This window comes from Seriola dumerili, unplaced genomic scaffold, assembly GCF_002260705.1.
Source record: "Seriola dumerili isolate Sdu_G_001 unplaced genomic scaffold, Sdu_1.0 BDQW01000309.1, whole genome shotgun sequence".
Lineage (NCBI taxonomy): Eukaryota > Metazoa > Chordata > Actinopteri > Carangiformes > Carangidae > Seriola > Seriola dumerili.
Genome location: NW_019174564.1, coordinates 1,669,907 through 1,683,672, shown reverse-complemented (window position 1 = coordinate 1,683,672; position 13,766 = coordinate 1,669,907). Strand labels below are relative to the sequence as shown.

General features: G+C 42.7%; 1 protein-coding gene across 21 annotated transcripts in view; it reads left to right on the top strand.

The window, feature by feature from the left end:
• ptprd (protein tyrosine phosphatase, receptor type D) overlaps window positions 1-13,766 on the top strand; it is a 132,497-nt gene that overhangs the window by 22,110 nt on the left and 96,621 nt on the right. For all 21 annotated transcript variants that reach the window (XM_022758771.1, XM_022758769.1, XM_022758773.1 and 18 more), the window contains exon 2: window positions 13,063-13,248. In XM_022758771.1, the coding sequence (XP_022614492.1) occupies window positions 13,146-13,248 (103 nt within the window). In that variant the 5' untranslated portion in view covers window positions 13,063-13,145. The remainder of the gene's footprint in view (window positions 1-13,062; window positions 13,249-13,766) is intronic.

The following is a 13,766-nucleotide window of genomic DNA, read 5'->3' as shown; positions in this document are numbered from 1 at the left end:
ACTAATCCATTAATGGAGTAGAATTTTAAAAGAGGGCAGCAGAGAAGTGTGTGAAATCTGTTCTGCATACATTTTCTAAATCCACCCTGGTGTTTGCTTGCATATGCGGTCAAAACATGGTCAAGTGCATTTGTAACAACGAAGGATAACCACGAGATGTAACAATGGTCTCGGGAAAAAAGGATTTGCAGAATTCAATGACAATACAGAACATTTAAATGAATACTGGTCGCATCAATAATTAAATGTCTAAGTCCATAGCCAATTACAATCAGTCACAAGGTACAGCCTTAGTCCTGAGACAGTCTTTGTACTGTCAGGAATCCCCATCTTCAGCATTCAAAGCGTAGAGCATACAGGCTTATATTCTACTCAACAATCACAGCAGTGACAAGGCCGTCGAAATTTTATGCTGGAAGGGAGTACACACATGGGCACGCTTTCTCGCACAAAGAGGCTTTCTCTCGGAGATTATGTGTCTTGCTTTCTTGTGTACCCTTTGCCAATCTGCCATTTATGCAAGTGAATATATTTCAGACTCTGCAGCTTATTGTGCACTTCATTGTTCAACTTCATTGTAAGGCAACAAAGGGGGAGAGGGAGTTAGACGATGGTTTTTCAAGAGAGAGATTTGGATAAGGCCTTCTACCCACTAACTAACCTACCCACCTACCCATGCTTACATTAAAGTCACAGCAGCGGCTCCTTGTACACCTGACACAAACTTAGAAACATCGGTGGTGTCTAATGTTAAAGAAATGGCTTGGATTCACCTTCGCGTGAGACACTTAAGGTGGCCAAATACTCGAGACAGCTTACAATGTGATATGGAAAGATGGAATAATTTCCTGATGCCTTTGCAGCGGTCTGACAATGAGTTAACATTGAAAGAGACATAGGATTCACTTTTGAGTTTGTTATCATTGGTGGCTCAGGGACCAATTTCTCACCTGTCATGTACAAGATCCAGGTTCATTTCCCAGCCAGTGCAGGAACCTTTTCAACCTCCATCATGTCAAAGAAGAATAATGAGTCTGGTGATAGAACAGCACTGACTGACTCATGATGTTTCAGTGTCATTACAGCCCTGAGCATCTTTGGCCAGACTTCAGCACCATTCCCACCATAGTGCTCACATGAATCCCCAGAGGGAGGGACAGTTTATCTGTAACAGTCAGCAGCTGGTGTCTGCCCCAAAGACTCCAATAGCCCCCAGCTAGAGTTGCCACTTCAGATTCTAGTCATTTAGCAAACAAGTCAATCATGCGCAAGGCAACTGCCAGTGACTTGCCAACGTCCCTAGTGAACCCAAATATAGAGACGAGGGGGCAAAGAAGAGTCACGGCCTGCTGGGTCATGGAAATTAGGTCAAATTGGTCATCAGCGAAGTATCTGGGTCTAGCATTCTGCTCTGATGATTGCTGTTGAAATAGTTTGTAATGAGAAATGATCAGGGGCCCCCAGTGTCATCTGGAGTCCACCTCTGTTCATTAAATTTAGCCACTGCCATAGAACAGATCAGGAAGTTTAGAATTATGATCTGAACTAAGAATCTTTCACAAATGTACCAGCACTGAAATGCGTGAGTAAATGAGCAAAGAGCGGTCATGTAGTGGAATTGCAAAGGAATCTGTGGCCACCCAAAAATGTAAAATGCCGTTAAGGCAAATGAACAGAATTCTCTCTAAACTGTGCTGGTGGTACTTTTTGTCACAAAAGCTTTGAAGATCTTAAAGACTACGCTCCTTTTGAAGTCATGTGAAATTTTCTTTTTTATACTATTCAACCTCCACTGGAAATTCAATTTCAGTTGTAAACAAAACAATGAATAATTGTATCTTCATAGTTTCTGTAAGCCACACATAATTATACATGTCCCTCTTGTATCTCATTCCTTGTCTGACAAAACTGCTTTAGATGTGGCACTGGAAACCTAGGGGCTGACACTCTGTGGCGTCATGAAAGCACAAGTTTGACGGCTGACAATGTTAGTGGCATTAACTTGCTTGCTGTCTTTTGTCATTGGGCTAAAGGAAATGGTAATGTGTGCACACAAATTTCCTTTCTATTGGATTCAATTAGCTTCACAGAGATGGGAAATGTTATAGCTTTGTAGTGTTTTTCTTTTTATCATGTGTAGCAGAGCCCAGTGCTCTCAAATGTTCTCATTTGGTTTGTAGCTTTATTTGTCTGGCATTGACAATGTTACCCAAAAATAGAAGTTGGAACAACTCGAGCAGAATCTGCATTACATTAACACAAGAATTGTACATATCTCCCCAACAAGTTTTCATTGGCTAAAGCAAGGGGTGAATGCCATAGTAAATTGCCTGTAACCACTGTTTTTTAAAGTAAATAAAGAATGATGATAAAATTCTGCATTAAAATATGAAATACGAGCACTACAGAATGACAAACTGGTTTACCTTGCATTTTCTCACTGTTGGGAAGAAGGAAAATGTCCACTCCACAGAGAGAAGGTTAATCACCAGTAAGTTAGAGAATAAGATAACAGATTTATTTTGATCTAATAGCAAAAAAGTCATCATCGGGTAGGGTCACATATTTTCAGTTCACAGAGTACAGTCAAGGGCAGCTGACCTAACATAAATTGAAACCACCACCTTTATCTAAATATGTAACTTAATTTTGTTTATTGAAGCATGACCATGTGAAAAAGCAGAGTACTCTTCAGTGGAAAGTTGCTATGTTTACTTATGACCATCAGTCAGTATCTAAAGGTGAATTATGATTTAATTTACTTGTACAATCATGTGCCAAACAGTCTAAGTGCAATGTAAACATAAAAGCAAGCCAGGGACCTCCATGCTAACAAGGTAACCCTTGAATTCAAGGTTACAGTCTGCTGCAGTTCTGAAGTGCACACACAGGCATATGCACACCATCACCTACCCACACACACTCAGACACATGCACACATGCAGACATGCATACACGCATGCATGCACAGACAAATACTTCTCTCTCCCTGTAGTGCCCTCCTTGGCAAAATCTCAGTGCCAGTCTCTTAATGAAATGCTCAATTAGGGTCTTTAAATAGGTAATTATGCAGTGCCTAATCCCCTAGCTCCTGGGCCCTATCTCATTTAGATGACACTTGGGCAGGCAAAGTGGGAGGGGCAAGCACTGGGGCCTTAGTTTCTGTCATCAAAGCCCCTCTGTGGTGGCACAGGCGGCCCTGTTAATGATAAGGCACATCCAGGCAGTCAGTCAACAGCGACTCCCAGTGAGGGCCACTGACAGCATGGGAGATGGCAATGTCAAGCTTGACAGTGTCTTAATCATGTTTGTGAGTGTTCGGGGGTGGACTGTATTGGGTTGGGGAGCTTGTATAAAGGTTTCTACGAGGGTGTTAGATGTAGAGCGAGAACAGCAAAGACCGCTTGTGTGATGTGGGTTTATATGCATTTTTGTGACGATTACCAAGTTAATTTTATATGAAACAAGGACAGAGGGAGAGAAAATCACTTCCAAATGTCAAACTGTGCATGTTGCTTGATGCCAAGCTTTGGCAGAACAGTTCTGATTTCCTGTACTGACATTTGTTTGAAGGTGGCATTTGATTTGAATTTCAATCTCCAAACTATGGCTGGAGAAAAGGACCTATTCATTCGTTTTCAGCTGCATAATAAAATGTCTTGTTCACGTGCTACAGTATACCATCACTAACGGGGAACTGCTCCTGTTTGGTTGGTAACATAGCAATGGCAAGAATTTGTCTTAGTGAAACGACAAAGGGGGAATTGTTGCTTTTGCCTTAGGGGTGAACCATTGCTTTCCCTCGACTGAGTTGCACAAGCAGCCTGCACTGCCTTTCATGAGAACAATAGCTTGGCTTGACTAAAACACCTTTCAAGGGCGTCCAAGAAATAAAAGTTTAGCTTTTCAAATCTATTAATCAGCAAGTACCCACATCAAAGTGCTCAGTAAACTTTAGTAAGAATACTTGAACCTCTGAAATATTGAAGCAGCTTTCTAAAATGCTGTTCATCCCCACCTAGCATGTCCTTTGACAGTCTTATCAGGATATAGATGGAAAAGCAGGAACAACACAATTTCACCTCTATCTGTGTATTCAGCAAAAACATCTCATATCTGTGATAATATTTTTTGTCCCATTGCCCTCCCTGTTGGCACTGATGTATTTTCATGCAAAACCTTTGATAAGCTGCTGGTTCTAATGCTGCCTGTCTGTTCTTTCAGTTGTTGACTCAGGCTTTCTTTTCAAATCGGAGTCATGGCAAAAACACCAGTGTCCATAAAACAGTGAAAAACCAGAACTGCTTGACCAACTTTTTCCTCGGCTAGAGTGAGACGGGATAGCATTTATGCATTGCTTGAAGCCTGTTGATAAAAGCAACATAACACATAGAATCCATACAACATTGTCCCCTTTTAATTTAGCTTTTGACTAGTGACACAGAGGTGCAAGAACTACTTAAGACATCCACATGGATTGACACTAAGGCCTTATGATGAGTGCATTTGTGAAAACATCCACTGCATCACCTTAGGTAAAAGATAGCACACTGTGTGCTAGGCTAATTGAAGGGAAATTTGCCCGTCATTGCCTTAGTGCACTACAGAAACCATAATGTGGCATTACATTTTAGCTCTGGGTATATCGAGGCAAATTAGCATTTAGATAATGCGAGACACTTGGCATTTTAATTATTTTGCTGCCCTATGAGTGTAGCGTGTATGCCCCAAGCGCCTCCTTACATCCTTCATGTACGCCTAAGTAGTGCATTTACATACCAAACGGCCTGGCTTGTGTACAAAAGCCACTAAAATGTCACTACCACACAATGTACCTTGGTGTTCAATTGTTTCGAAAAGATAAGGAAGCATATTGTTGTTGACTTATGCCATATGTATTAGGGGGCAACACAATTCCCAGTGCTGTGTTATTCAGTTATTTTGAATAGAGCTCTGTTCTGATGTTTTCTGCCATGTCGGCGAGTGGCAGTGGAATGCTGTTTTGTCTGTTTGAGGGCTCTGTGCTTTCCATAAAACGACGTGAGCTCAGGCTGGGAACAACCTCCCTCTCACTCTCCTTCCTCTCTCTCATTTTCTGTGCCTCACGGAAGTGAGATTATTCATCCTCCCACAGATCGTTGCAGTGTTGGGGGTAGATGTCAAAGTGCCAGGAGCATGTGGTGCAAAGGGTATGCGTGCCTGTACTCTGCTTGTATTGGTCTATTTGTGCACATGAATGCCTGAGTTTACATTTGTGAGCATGTATGTGTAGGAGTTGTTTGTTGCAGGCTGCATCTATTTGATTGGATGCAGACCTGATCCTTAGTTTGTGGTTTTTAGGGTGAATGGAGTTTAGATGTGGCATGTTTCTTATTCTCTCATTCTTTCACCTGCTGTCATCTCTCCAGCTCCTTCCCTTCAGGAAACAATACCTTTAGACTGCCAAAGTGGCCTCGCAACTATCATCTCCTGTTAAGCAGCGCCTGCCTTTTCTCGCTCTATCCCTCATCTCTCTCTTCCACCTCTCTCACGCTGCCTGTGTTAGGCGTACAAGCACAGACGGAGCGTGAGAAAAGCTGGCAGTGAGGCACATTCCCTTGCTTCCCTCCCTCTGCCTCCACCTCTCCCGCTCTCTACCCTACAGTGCGCTCTCCTCTCCCTCCCTCCCTCCTCTCCTCCTTCCTTCGACATTACTTTCCCCTGTCCTCCTCTCCTTTCTCTCGCCACCTCTCTCCCTCTCTGCCTCGTTGCTCCCCTTATCCATTATATTTCCACCCCTCTGCTCCGCCCCCCTCTCACTCCCCCTTCCTTTTTTCTGGTTCATAATATGTAACATGATTTAGCCCTCCCCTGTTCATGCGGCGTAAATTTAATCCCAGCCATTCCAGGTTGGCTGCTGCTGCTGCGTCTACCATTTTTCTCATTTTCCCCCCATCCTGCCACACTCTCTGCTCCCGACACAATAGACTCCTCAAGATTCAGCCTGTTTGCATGATAACAAGTTCTTTCCTTATACTAAATGCTGATGCACAAGGTCAAGCACGACCCAAGTGGCACATGCTTGTACTATAGAAGCCGCCCACACTGTGACAAGCAAACACATAGCACAAGGGAAGGTCTCCCAATAAGCCGACAATCATTTGAATAGTTTACACAGCTCGCACGCTTACCCAAAGGCCGATTGTACTCTGCTGTGGTTTTATCTGCTGCCATTAGTGCTGTCAATTAGAGTTCAATACGAAGTGTGTCTACCAGTGTCACCAAGGTCAAAGGAGGTGATCCAAACATGCAGACAAGGATGAAAAATGTTGCTTTGGTGTTTTGCTTTTTTTCTTCTCTAAACTCCCCAGTGTCCCTAAAGCTTATCCAATAGCTCCATAACCTTGTGTGTGAGTGTGTGTGTGTGTGTGTGTGTGTGTGTGTGTGTGTGTGTGTGCGTGTGTGTGTGTGTGTGTGTGTGTGTGTGTGTGTGTGTGTGTGCGCGCGCGCGAGTGTGTGTGTGTGTGTGTGTGTGTGTGTGTGTGTGTGTGTGTGTGTGTGTGTGTGTGTGTGTGTGTGTGTGTGTGCGCGCGCACGTGTGTGTTTGTTTGTTTGTGAGTACGTATGTGTGCACTCTGTGTTGGTATGCGTTCAGGGAGCAGCACAACAGGGCACCGGGATAATCAGTCACTAGACTGCAGGTCAGGGTCTTGCACTGTGGGGACCATCCATCTGAACCCAACAGCTGCTGGGAAACGTGGTGCAAGGAATGAGATGAGAAAGAAAGATGGGTGAGGAGAGAGAGAGAGAGAGAGAGAGAGAGAGAGAGAGAGAGAGAGAGAGAGAGAGAGAATGAAAGTGGCGAGGTACACCAGGTAGAGAGAAAAGTCAAGGAGAGGCTGTTGAAAACAAAAAGAGCACACAGAACAAGTGGGAGGAGGAGGAGTATTTGCAAGCTGATGCTACGTGGTCATTTCAGTTACTGAAGTGTATGCTCAAGGTCAGTTTGGGTGGGCTGAATTCTCATGAGGACACAACCTTGCTCTTTGCACCCAAACAAGGTAACAGTTTTCAAATTGAAACACATTCTCCTTGACCTGTGTTTTTTTTTTTTAAATACAAAGTTATTTTTACGGAAGCTTATGCTCTATGAAGATGTGTAACCTTTACTTGCTGTGGGGAAATTATCAAAGAAAAGGCCCAACAATATCATTTGATTAATGACAGTGTTCACAAGCAAGGTGAATAAATGTTATTTTACACTATTTGTGCTGTGACATTTCAAAGCCCAGTTCATTTTCCCGACAAAGAAGGGGGGATGGCTTTGAAATCTCTTGGTACTAATTTGAAACGGACACACAATTGAGATGGGATTGTGATAGCTTCCTTGTACTAAAGCCGCAGCAGGTGCTTTTAAACCAATTATTAGACAGACAAATGTCATCAGACCCAATTAGCTTCCTGCTGTGTGTTTCATGTTGGGTGATTCATTCATAAGAAAACAAGATATAACCAAAGACATCAGCTGCAGCACTGGCAGCATTTGCTTGTCAAAAATTAGTCAGGCTTGCAGGCAGAACTATAAACCCTGACTTTCTCAAACAGAAAGTCAGGCGGTACCACCCAAAGGATACTTTATGACTGTGGGAGGCTTGTTTGAGGGAGGTCAGGGGTGGCAAGAAGGGAGGGGGAAAGAGTAAATAAATAAGTATAGCAAATAAACTCCTCTGATGTGCGGTTGTCAGGGTCTTTCATGTGGAGGCTGCACTTGAGGGCATAGCTTAGCTTAGCTTGAGGGATGGTATTACACATGCCGGCTGATCGGGAGCGATGTGTGAGAAACGGCCTTGTCACTCGGTCTTAAATCACACCATCGCAGGCAGAAGAAGAAGAAAGTGGCGGTTGAGGAAAAAAGAAAAAAGAGGAAAAGTATACAAGAGAAAAAGGGGAAGAGTGGTTATGAAAAAAAAGAACAACACATAAGAAAGGGACTTTAGGCAGTGAAGAGAGGCTCAGACCTAATACTTTGGGGTTAAAGAATGAGCAGCAGAAAAAGATAAAAGATTTCTGCAGTTAGCATGTAAAATACATTATGACTTAACCCAAACTTCACCTCTCCTGACGAGGAAGTGGAGATTTTAAAAAGGAAATGGGTGGGTGTAGATGTATGTGGGTGGGGAGCTGTGCCTTTGATGAGCTTATTTTTATAAATCTGGTCATATGATATTTTAAAAAAAATCCTGGGGGCACCATGAGTGGGTTCCTGTCACAGGCAGGCATGCTTTGCTGTTCTCAATGCTGTTGAATTAGGAGAAATACTAGTGCACAGCAACCTGTGCGCTTTTATATGCCCTTTAACCTTGTGGTTGGAATAACTGGAGCGTATGCCCTCTCACTCGACAGTGCTTTTCTCTTAATTAAGTGATATTGGGGCCTTAAGCATCTGAATCTTATTCCTGTCCCTGCCTTCCTCTGAGACTTCTCAGGACAACAGGTCGATGCCATGACAAGTGCTGTCCAGATTCTCAAAGAGAGGAAAAGGCAAGGGGCAAAACAGAGGGCTGGTCAACGACACCTACAGGTATTACATAAAGGAGAAATGTGTGCAGCTAAATTATTTTACATAATGTTCATAATTTCACTCCCGACTATTTTAAAGCATAGCATTTATGGACAGTCAGACAGCCTGTTCAAATTATGTACATGTTTGCTTTACAAGTATGCTAAATAACACAACCACATATGCCACAGTGGCATTCAGTAGATAGTGTGTGCAATGACACATTAATGGCAGGCAGGTATATTTCCTGGTGACTGTCAAATACGTTTTATAAATTGATAAAATACAGTGAAAGATACATCAAAACAAGAAATGAAAACACTACTAAAATGATAGAGTCTCGATTAACAATAAAATTTAAGTTATAATTTAGGCAAAAATTATTATAAGGCTTACAATGAGGAATTTTTATATGTAACAGCATATCAACAATGATGTACTTTGTTACTTTGTCTGAGAACACACAGAGCGTAAACTTCAATAAAGGTTCATCAGAAATAAAGATGTCAGATAACTCTTCAACATAACAAACTTTATTCTGCAAACGTCAACTATCACGCCTTCATCAGGGTGTTATGTTGGAGAGAGAACAGTTTAATTACGTACTATGTCAAAAGCAAATGGAAGGTGGTGGAATTCTCATCAGCTGCAGCCCCGACTCCTGTCCACCGTGTGTCAACTCACTGCTACTTAACTTCACAACAGGAGCTAGGGCTTCAGAAGCAGGGACCGTCTCTCTCAGCGGCGGGGCAAAATCAAAAAGCGGGATCATAGAGATCATTGCAGTACTAACACAGCAGCCTACCCTGCGTGCTCAGTGCCATAACCATGCATATAGCTGTATTTTGAAAGTGTGCATGTGGGGGGTAATTACTGCATTCCTTTACTCTGCTAGTCCAAAGGGAAATAGCAAGTCCTGCCTCATAAAACGAAGCAAATTCTTATTTGCTCTGCCTGGCTGGGCATGATACTAGGCAACTTTTTATAACGCAAGGCAGTATGGATCACAACCTCAGTAGTTTTGCCATGCTTTGTCCTTGCATGTGTTGAGTTAATTACAGAGGGATTGGCCTTAATAGATTTGGTGGCATTTTTGTGGCTGCTGTGGTCTGTTAAGGACAACATACCGTAACTACACTATTTCCTTGAAGCTCAATTCAGTTTGTGCATGAGCCTGAAATTAAAAACACCCCATTTAAAAATTCCCTGGAGCTGGCCACAGTGAAATTAGTCAACTTGCACGAAGGATGAGCATAATGTGGTACAACCGCTACGCTCAAACCCATGTTGGAATTGGTTAAAAATTGCACCATCAGTAGCATTCTCATGTCAGCATTTGTTTCTCACTGATTTGTACTCGGTTTGCCAAGATATTACGACATGTGAGTGAACATGGAAAGAAACAATTGGCGTGAAGCTGATGTTGTGAACCTGCTGTTTTGGAGAGCTCATAACTATTCTGCCTGCATTCTTTCCCATAACAAGTTTATTGCGGTATGGCTGGAATATAAGATAAATATGACTGATTCTTTTGTTTTTTTCCTCTTAATAATATTGCTTGTCTAAATAGACCAGAATACCAAACACACACGCTCAAATGAGAATAGAGACCAGCCATTATGGAGAATATAAACATCCCTCCCTCCTTCCACATTTCTGATAAGGATCATGGGCAAGGAGAGAGAGCAGACAGCTCAACAGCCCCTTTCTCTTTCTTGCCACACACTCCCCCCTTTTCTAATTAACATTGTGCATGTTGTCAGGCTTTGTTTAATAATGCATGATTGCTATCAGCAGCAAAATCCTTTGAATGAAGCACCACTGAATGGGAACACAATAATACCACCGGGGGCTCAGGAAGAAAGACAAGATTGTTTTTTCTTTCTATTGTAATAAATGTTCAATGGAAAGCATCAGTGCCACCAAATATATGAAAGTGAAGGCGCAGAGTGCAACGCAAAATGGCCATGTTGAGGATAAAATGGGCAAAGGTGGCTTCGCCTTTGAGGGAGTCTTTTTACGTTGAATAAAGGAAATGGAAAGGACCATTTGAACTCATGTACATGCTAATACATATAATTACACATGCATGCACAAAAGATTTCTTACAAAAAAAGCTGCAGTATTTAGGCTAAATCCATTGTCAGATAACAATGCAGTTGGCAAACTGCTGCCTTTCTGCAAGGTCTGGCAGGTGGTTTGCCCCCCCAGCACATTAGGAAGGAATCTGCAATGCAATTTACTTGCAAAAATCAACACCACAAATCAACACCAAATATAGAATCAACTGAATTTTGGTATAAATCAAGGTTTTGGTGTATGTGTGGTTGGGGTGGGGTGGGGGGGTGGGGTGGGGCAGTGCTTACATTAGCTTCTCCTTGTATTTACTCGCATGGCACAGTCTCTTGGTTGTCTCACTGGTGGTTACACAACATACAGATGGTTTTGTTTGCCTCTATCAGCTTGTGTGTGTGTGTGTGTGTAAATGGGTGTGTGCGTAAATGGGTGTGCCGGTGTGACGGGCATGAAAAGAGAGGGGGAGGGCTGCTGAGTACTGTTCCTTGTTTGCTGCTTAATGTCATGTCATTATGGAAATTCACACTTCATTAATTAACTCAAAGGCTATCACTTAGATTTGGAGGGGTAGATCGTAAAACAATAACTGGAGGGGACAGACAGCTGTACCTGCACCACGTATGGATCACACTACATTTTTATCCATTCACACCCTGCTCAGGGTTTTCCAGTCCAATTGATTCTAATCTAATTCACAGTCGCTACAAACACTACTCATGTGAAAATATCTAATATCTAGCGTGCCCAGATGTATGTATATGTATACGCATCTGTGTTTGTAAGAAGTGTGTGTGTGTGTGTGTGTGTTGGAGGTGGTGTGAGCGGGGGATGAGATTGCCTCAAATTGATTCCCTTCGCCACACGTCCCCCGCTCTTGCGCTTGCTGCTAGCCCCGCGGCGCTTGGAGACAGGTAGTCGTGTCTATCTCCCCCCAGCACAAATCGAGTGTGACAGGTGCGCTATCTTCCCGTCTTTTCTGCCATTTACAGCCCACAGAAATGAAAGAGGGAGAGCTAGGAGCGAGAAAGAGGATGATTGGTAACAGGGAAATGAGGTACTTTGTCATCATCGGGCCTACTGATTGGGCTTAGGGGGGATTGTTTTTCTTTTTTTTTTTCTTTTAGTGGGTGGCGGTCAAATCTGCAGATAAACAGTCCAATAAATATTATTTCTAGCAAAAGGATTTATACGCACAGTCTCCTGAATAGACAGTTCCTAAAACTGCAGAATTCCAAAACCTCAAGAGATCTGACATGTTGTGCGTTTGATCTCATGGCACATAAACTATCTGAAATGTCATGATACACAAACCATGTGCTGGTCTGCCTAAACCAGTCACCACATCTGAAACAACAGCATCCTGCAGAACAATGCAGGCAAACTTGCTAGCATGCTAACCAACAGTACAGTATGTCATCAAAGCTCACACACTTGGATTAGCTGGGAGCCGTGCTACGAGCCGAAGACTACTGCAGAGCATCCATCACTAAGGATCAAGCGCTGGCTTAAGCAAATGGATGACAAGGGATAGAGCCGGTCTGCAGCTAATACTAGCTCACTGTATCACATTGATTTTTACAGCCATGTAGTGGCCCTTCGATAAAAGACTTAAACATGAATGGCAACACTTGGCCACTCTGTCTTATAGATTTTATTTGTTGTTGGAGCAGTACTGGATAAAGGAGAAAATGTTTGTGTGTGTGTGCTGAAGCTAAGCAACTCCATCACTTTGTTTGGACACTTAGAGCTATTAAAGCATCTACTGTGGATTAAATGTGGTGTAAGAAGCATAAATATGTGCTTCAGATGAATTGGTTTATTGAGCGTGTATATCACAATGTAACTAAAAGGCAGCATTTATATCCTGTATTGTACTTTATAGAAAAATACTCAAGAAAGTCTCAGCCGTCTCTAAGTGAACAAATTTGCTTAAACTCCCAACTGAAGAGCTACGAAATGGCTTTCAGCATTTATGAATATTTCCTGTATTCCCTGACTATTCTTACATGCAACAGTGGCGTTCCTTATGTGAAACAGATATCAACACTGATCTGAGGAGGACTTAAAATGTACTCTTATTATGCAGCGTATTTAATTGGTGCTCGCGACCAAAGCTGTGAAGACAAAATCTTATTAGTTCACCCTTTCATCTGTGTGGTTTCTCCCTCTCTCTCTATCTCTCTCCCTCTCATGCACACGTGCACACGCATTGTGTGAAGTGACTATTCCATTTAGAGAACTGTCAGAACATACCCCGTGAGCACATCAGCCTCTTCCTATCCTCTGTCAGCTCCAGCCGAGGCTGTGTGGGGGTATGTCAGAAATGTGCAGGGATAGATAAAACCCGTGGAGCCAAACAGCTTTGTTTCATTCAGTCCCTCTCTCTCTCTCTTTTTCCTCCCTCCTCCTTCCCTCTCCCTCTTCCTATCCCTCCTTGCCTTGCATAGGCTGTGAATACCCTGCATCTGAGAAATCAGACCAGACTGACTCACAGGGCTCTGTGAGCCAGTGCCACCGAGGCTGCCAAAGCATGCTGGTGCCAAGCTGTCCCACCATGCACAGAGCCAGACCCACGCTGCTGCTGCCGCTGCTGCTTGTCCTGGGTCTGCTCCTCCACCTCGCCGACGCTCAAAGTAAGTGGACCGCTGGCTTTCACTTGGGCCTCAAGTGTTGTGTCCTGCTGGGTTGGGACGGGGAGGCAAGGGTGGAATGTTTTGTGTTTCTGCTTTTAATTAATCATCAGACACATAAATACTTCATGGAACACCAACCTAAAAATAATTACATAATTCAGTGTCATGACACTGCTGATAAGCTGGGGTGATATTACCACTACCAGTATAAGATGTTCATCTCTTACAAAAGTAATAAAATAAGTGTATTTAAATACAAGAAATTCAAAATTCTATTCAATTAAGGTTTTAGTAAGTTAATTCCCATTTAAAGCCCACTCTGTGAAGAATGGGAGGAAATACCAAATCTGTATTAGATAGTTTTTTTTTAAAAAAAAAAAGGAAAAATCCAATTTAATTGAGCTTGTTGTTACTTCACTTGAATGTTTGAGTAGAGTTTGATACTAGAAGACCATTTTCAAATTCATCTGCTGAAGGGGGAAAGTTTCTTTGTGTTAAACTTAAAATGATCTTTAGGT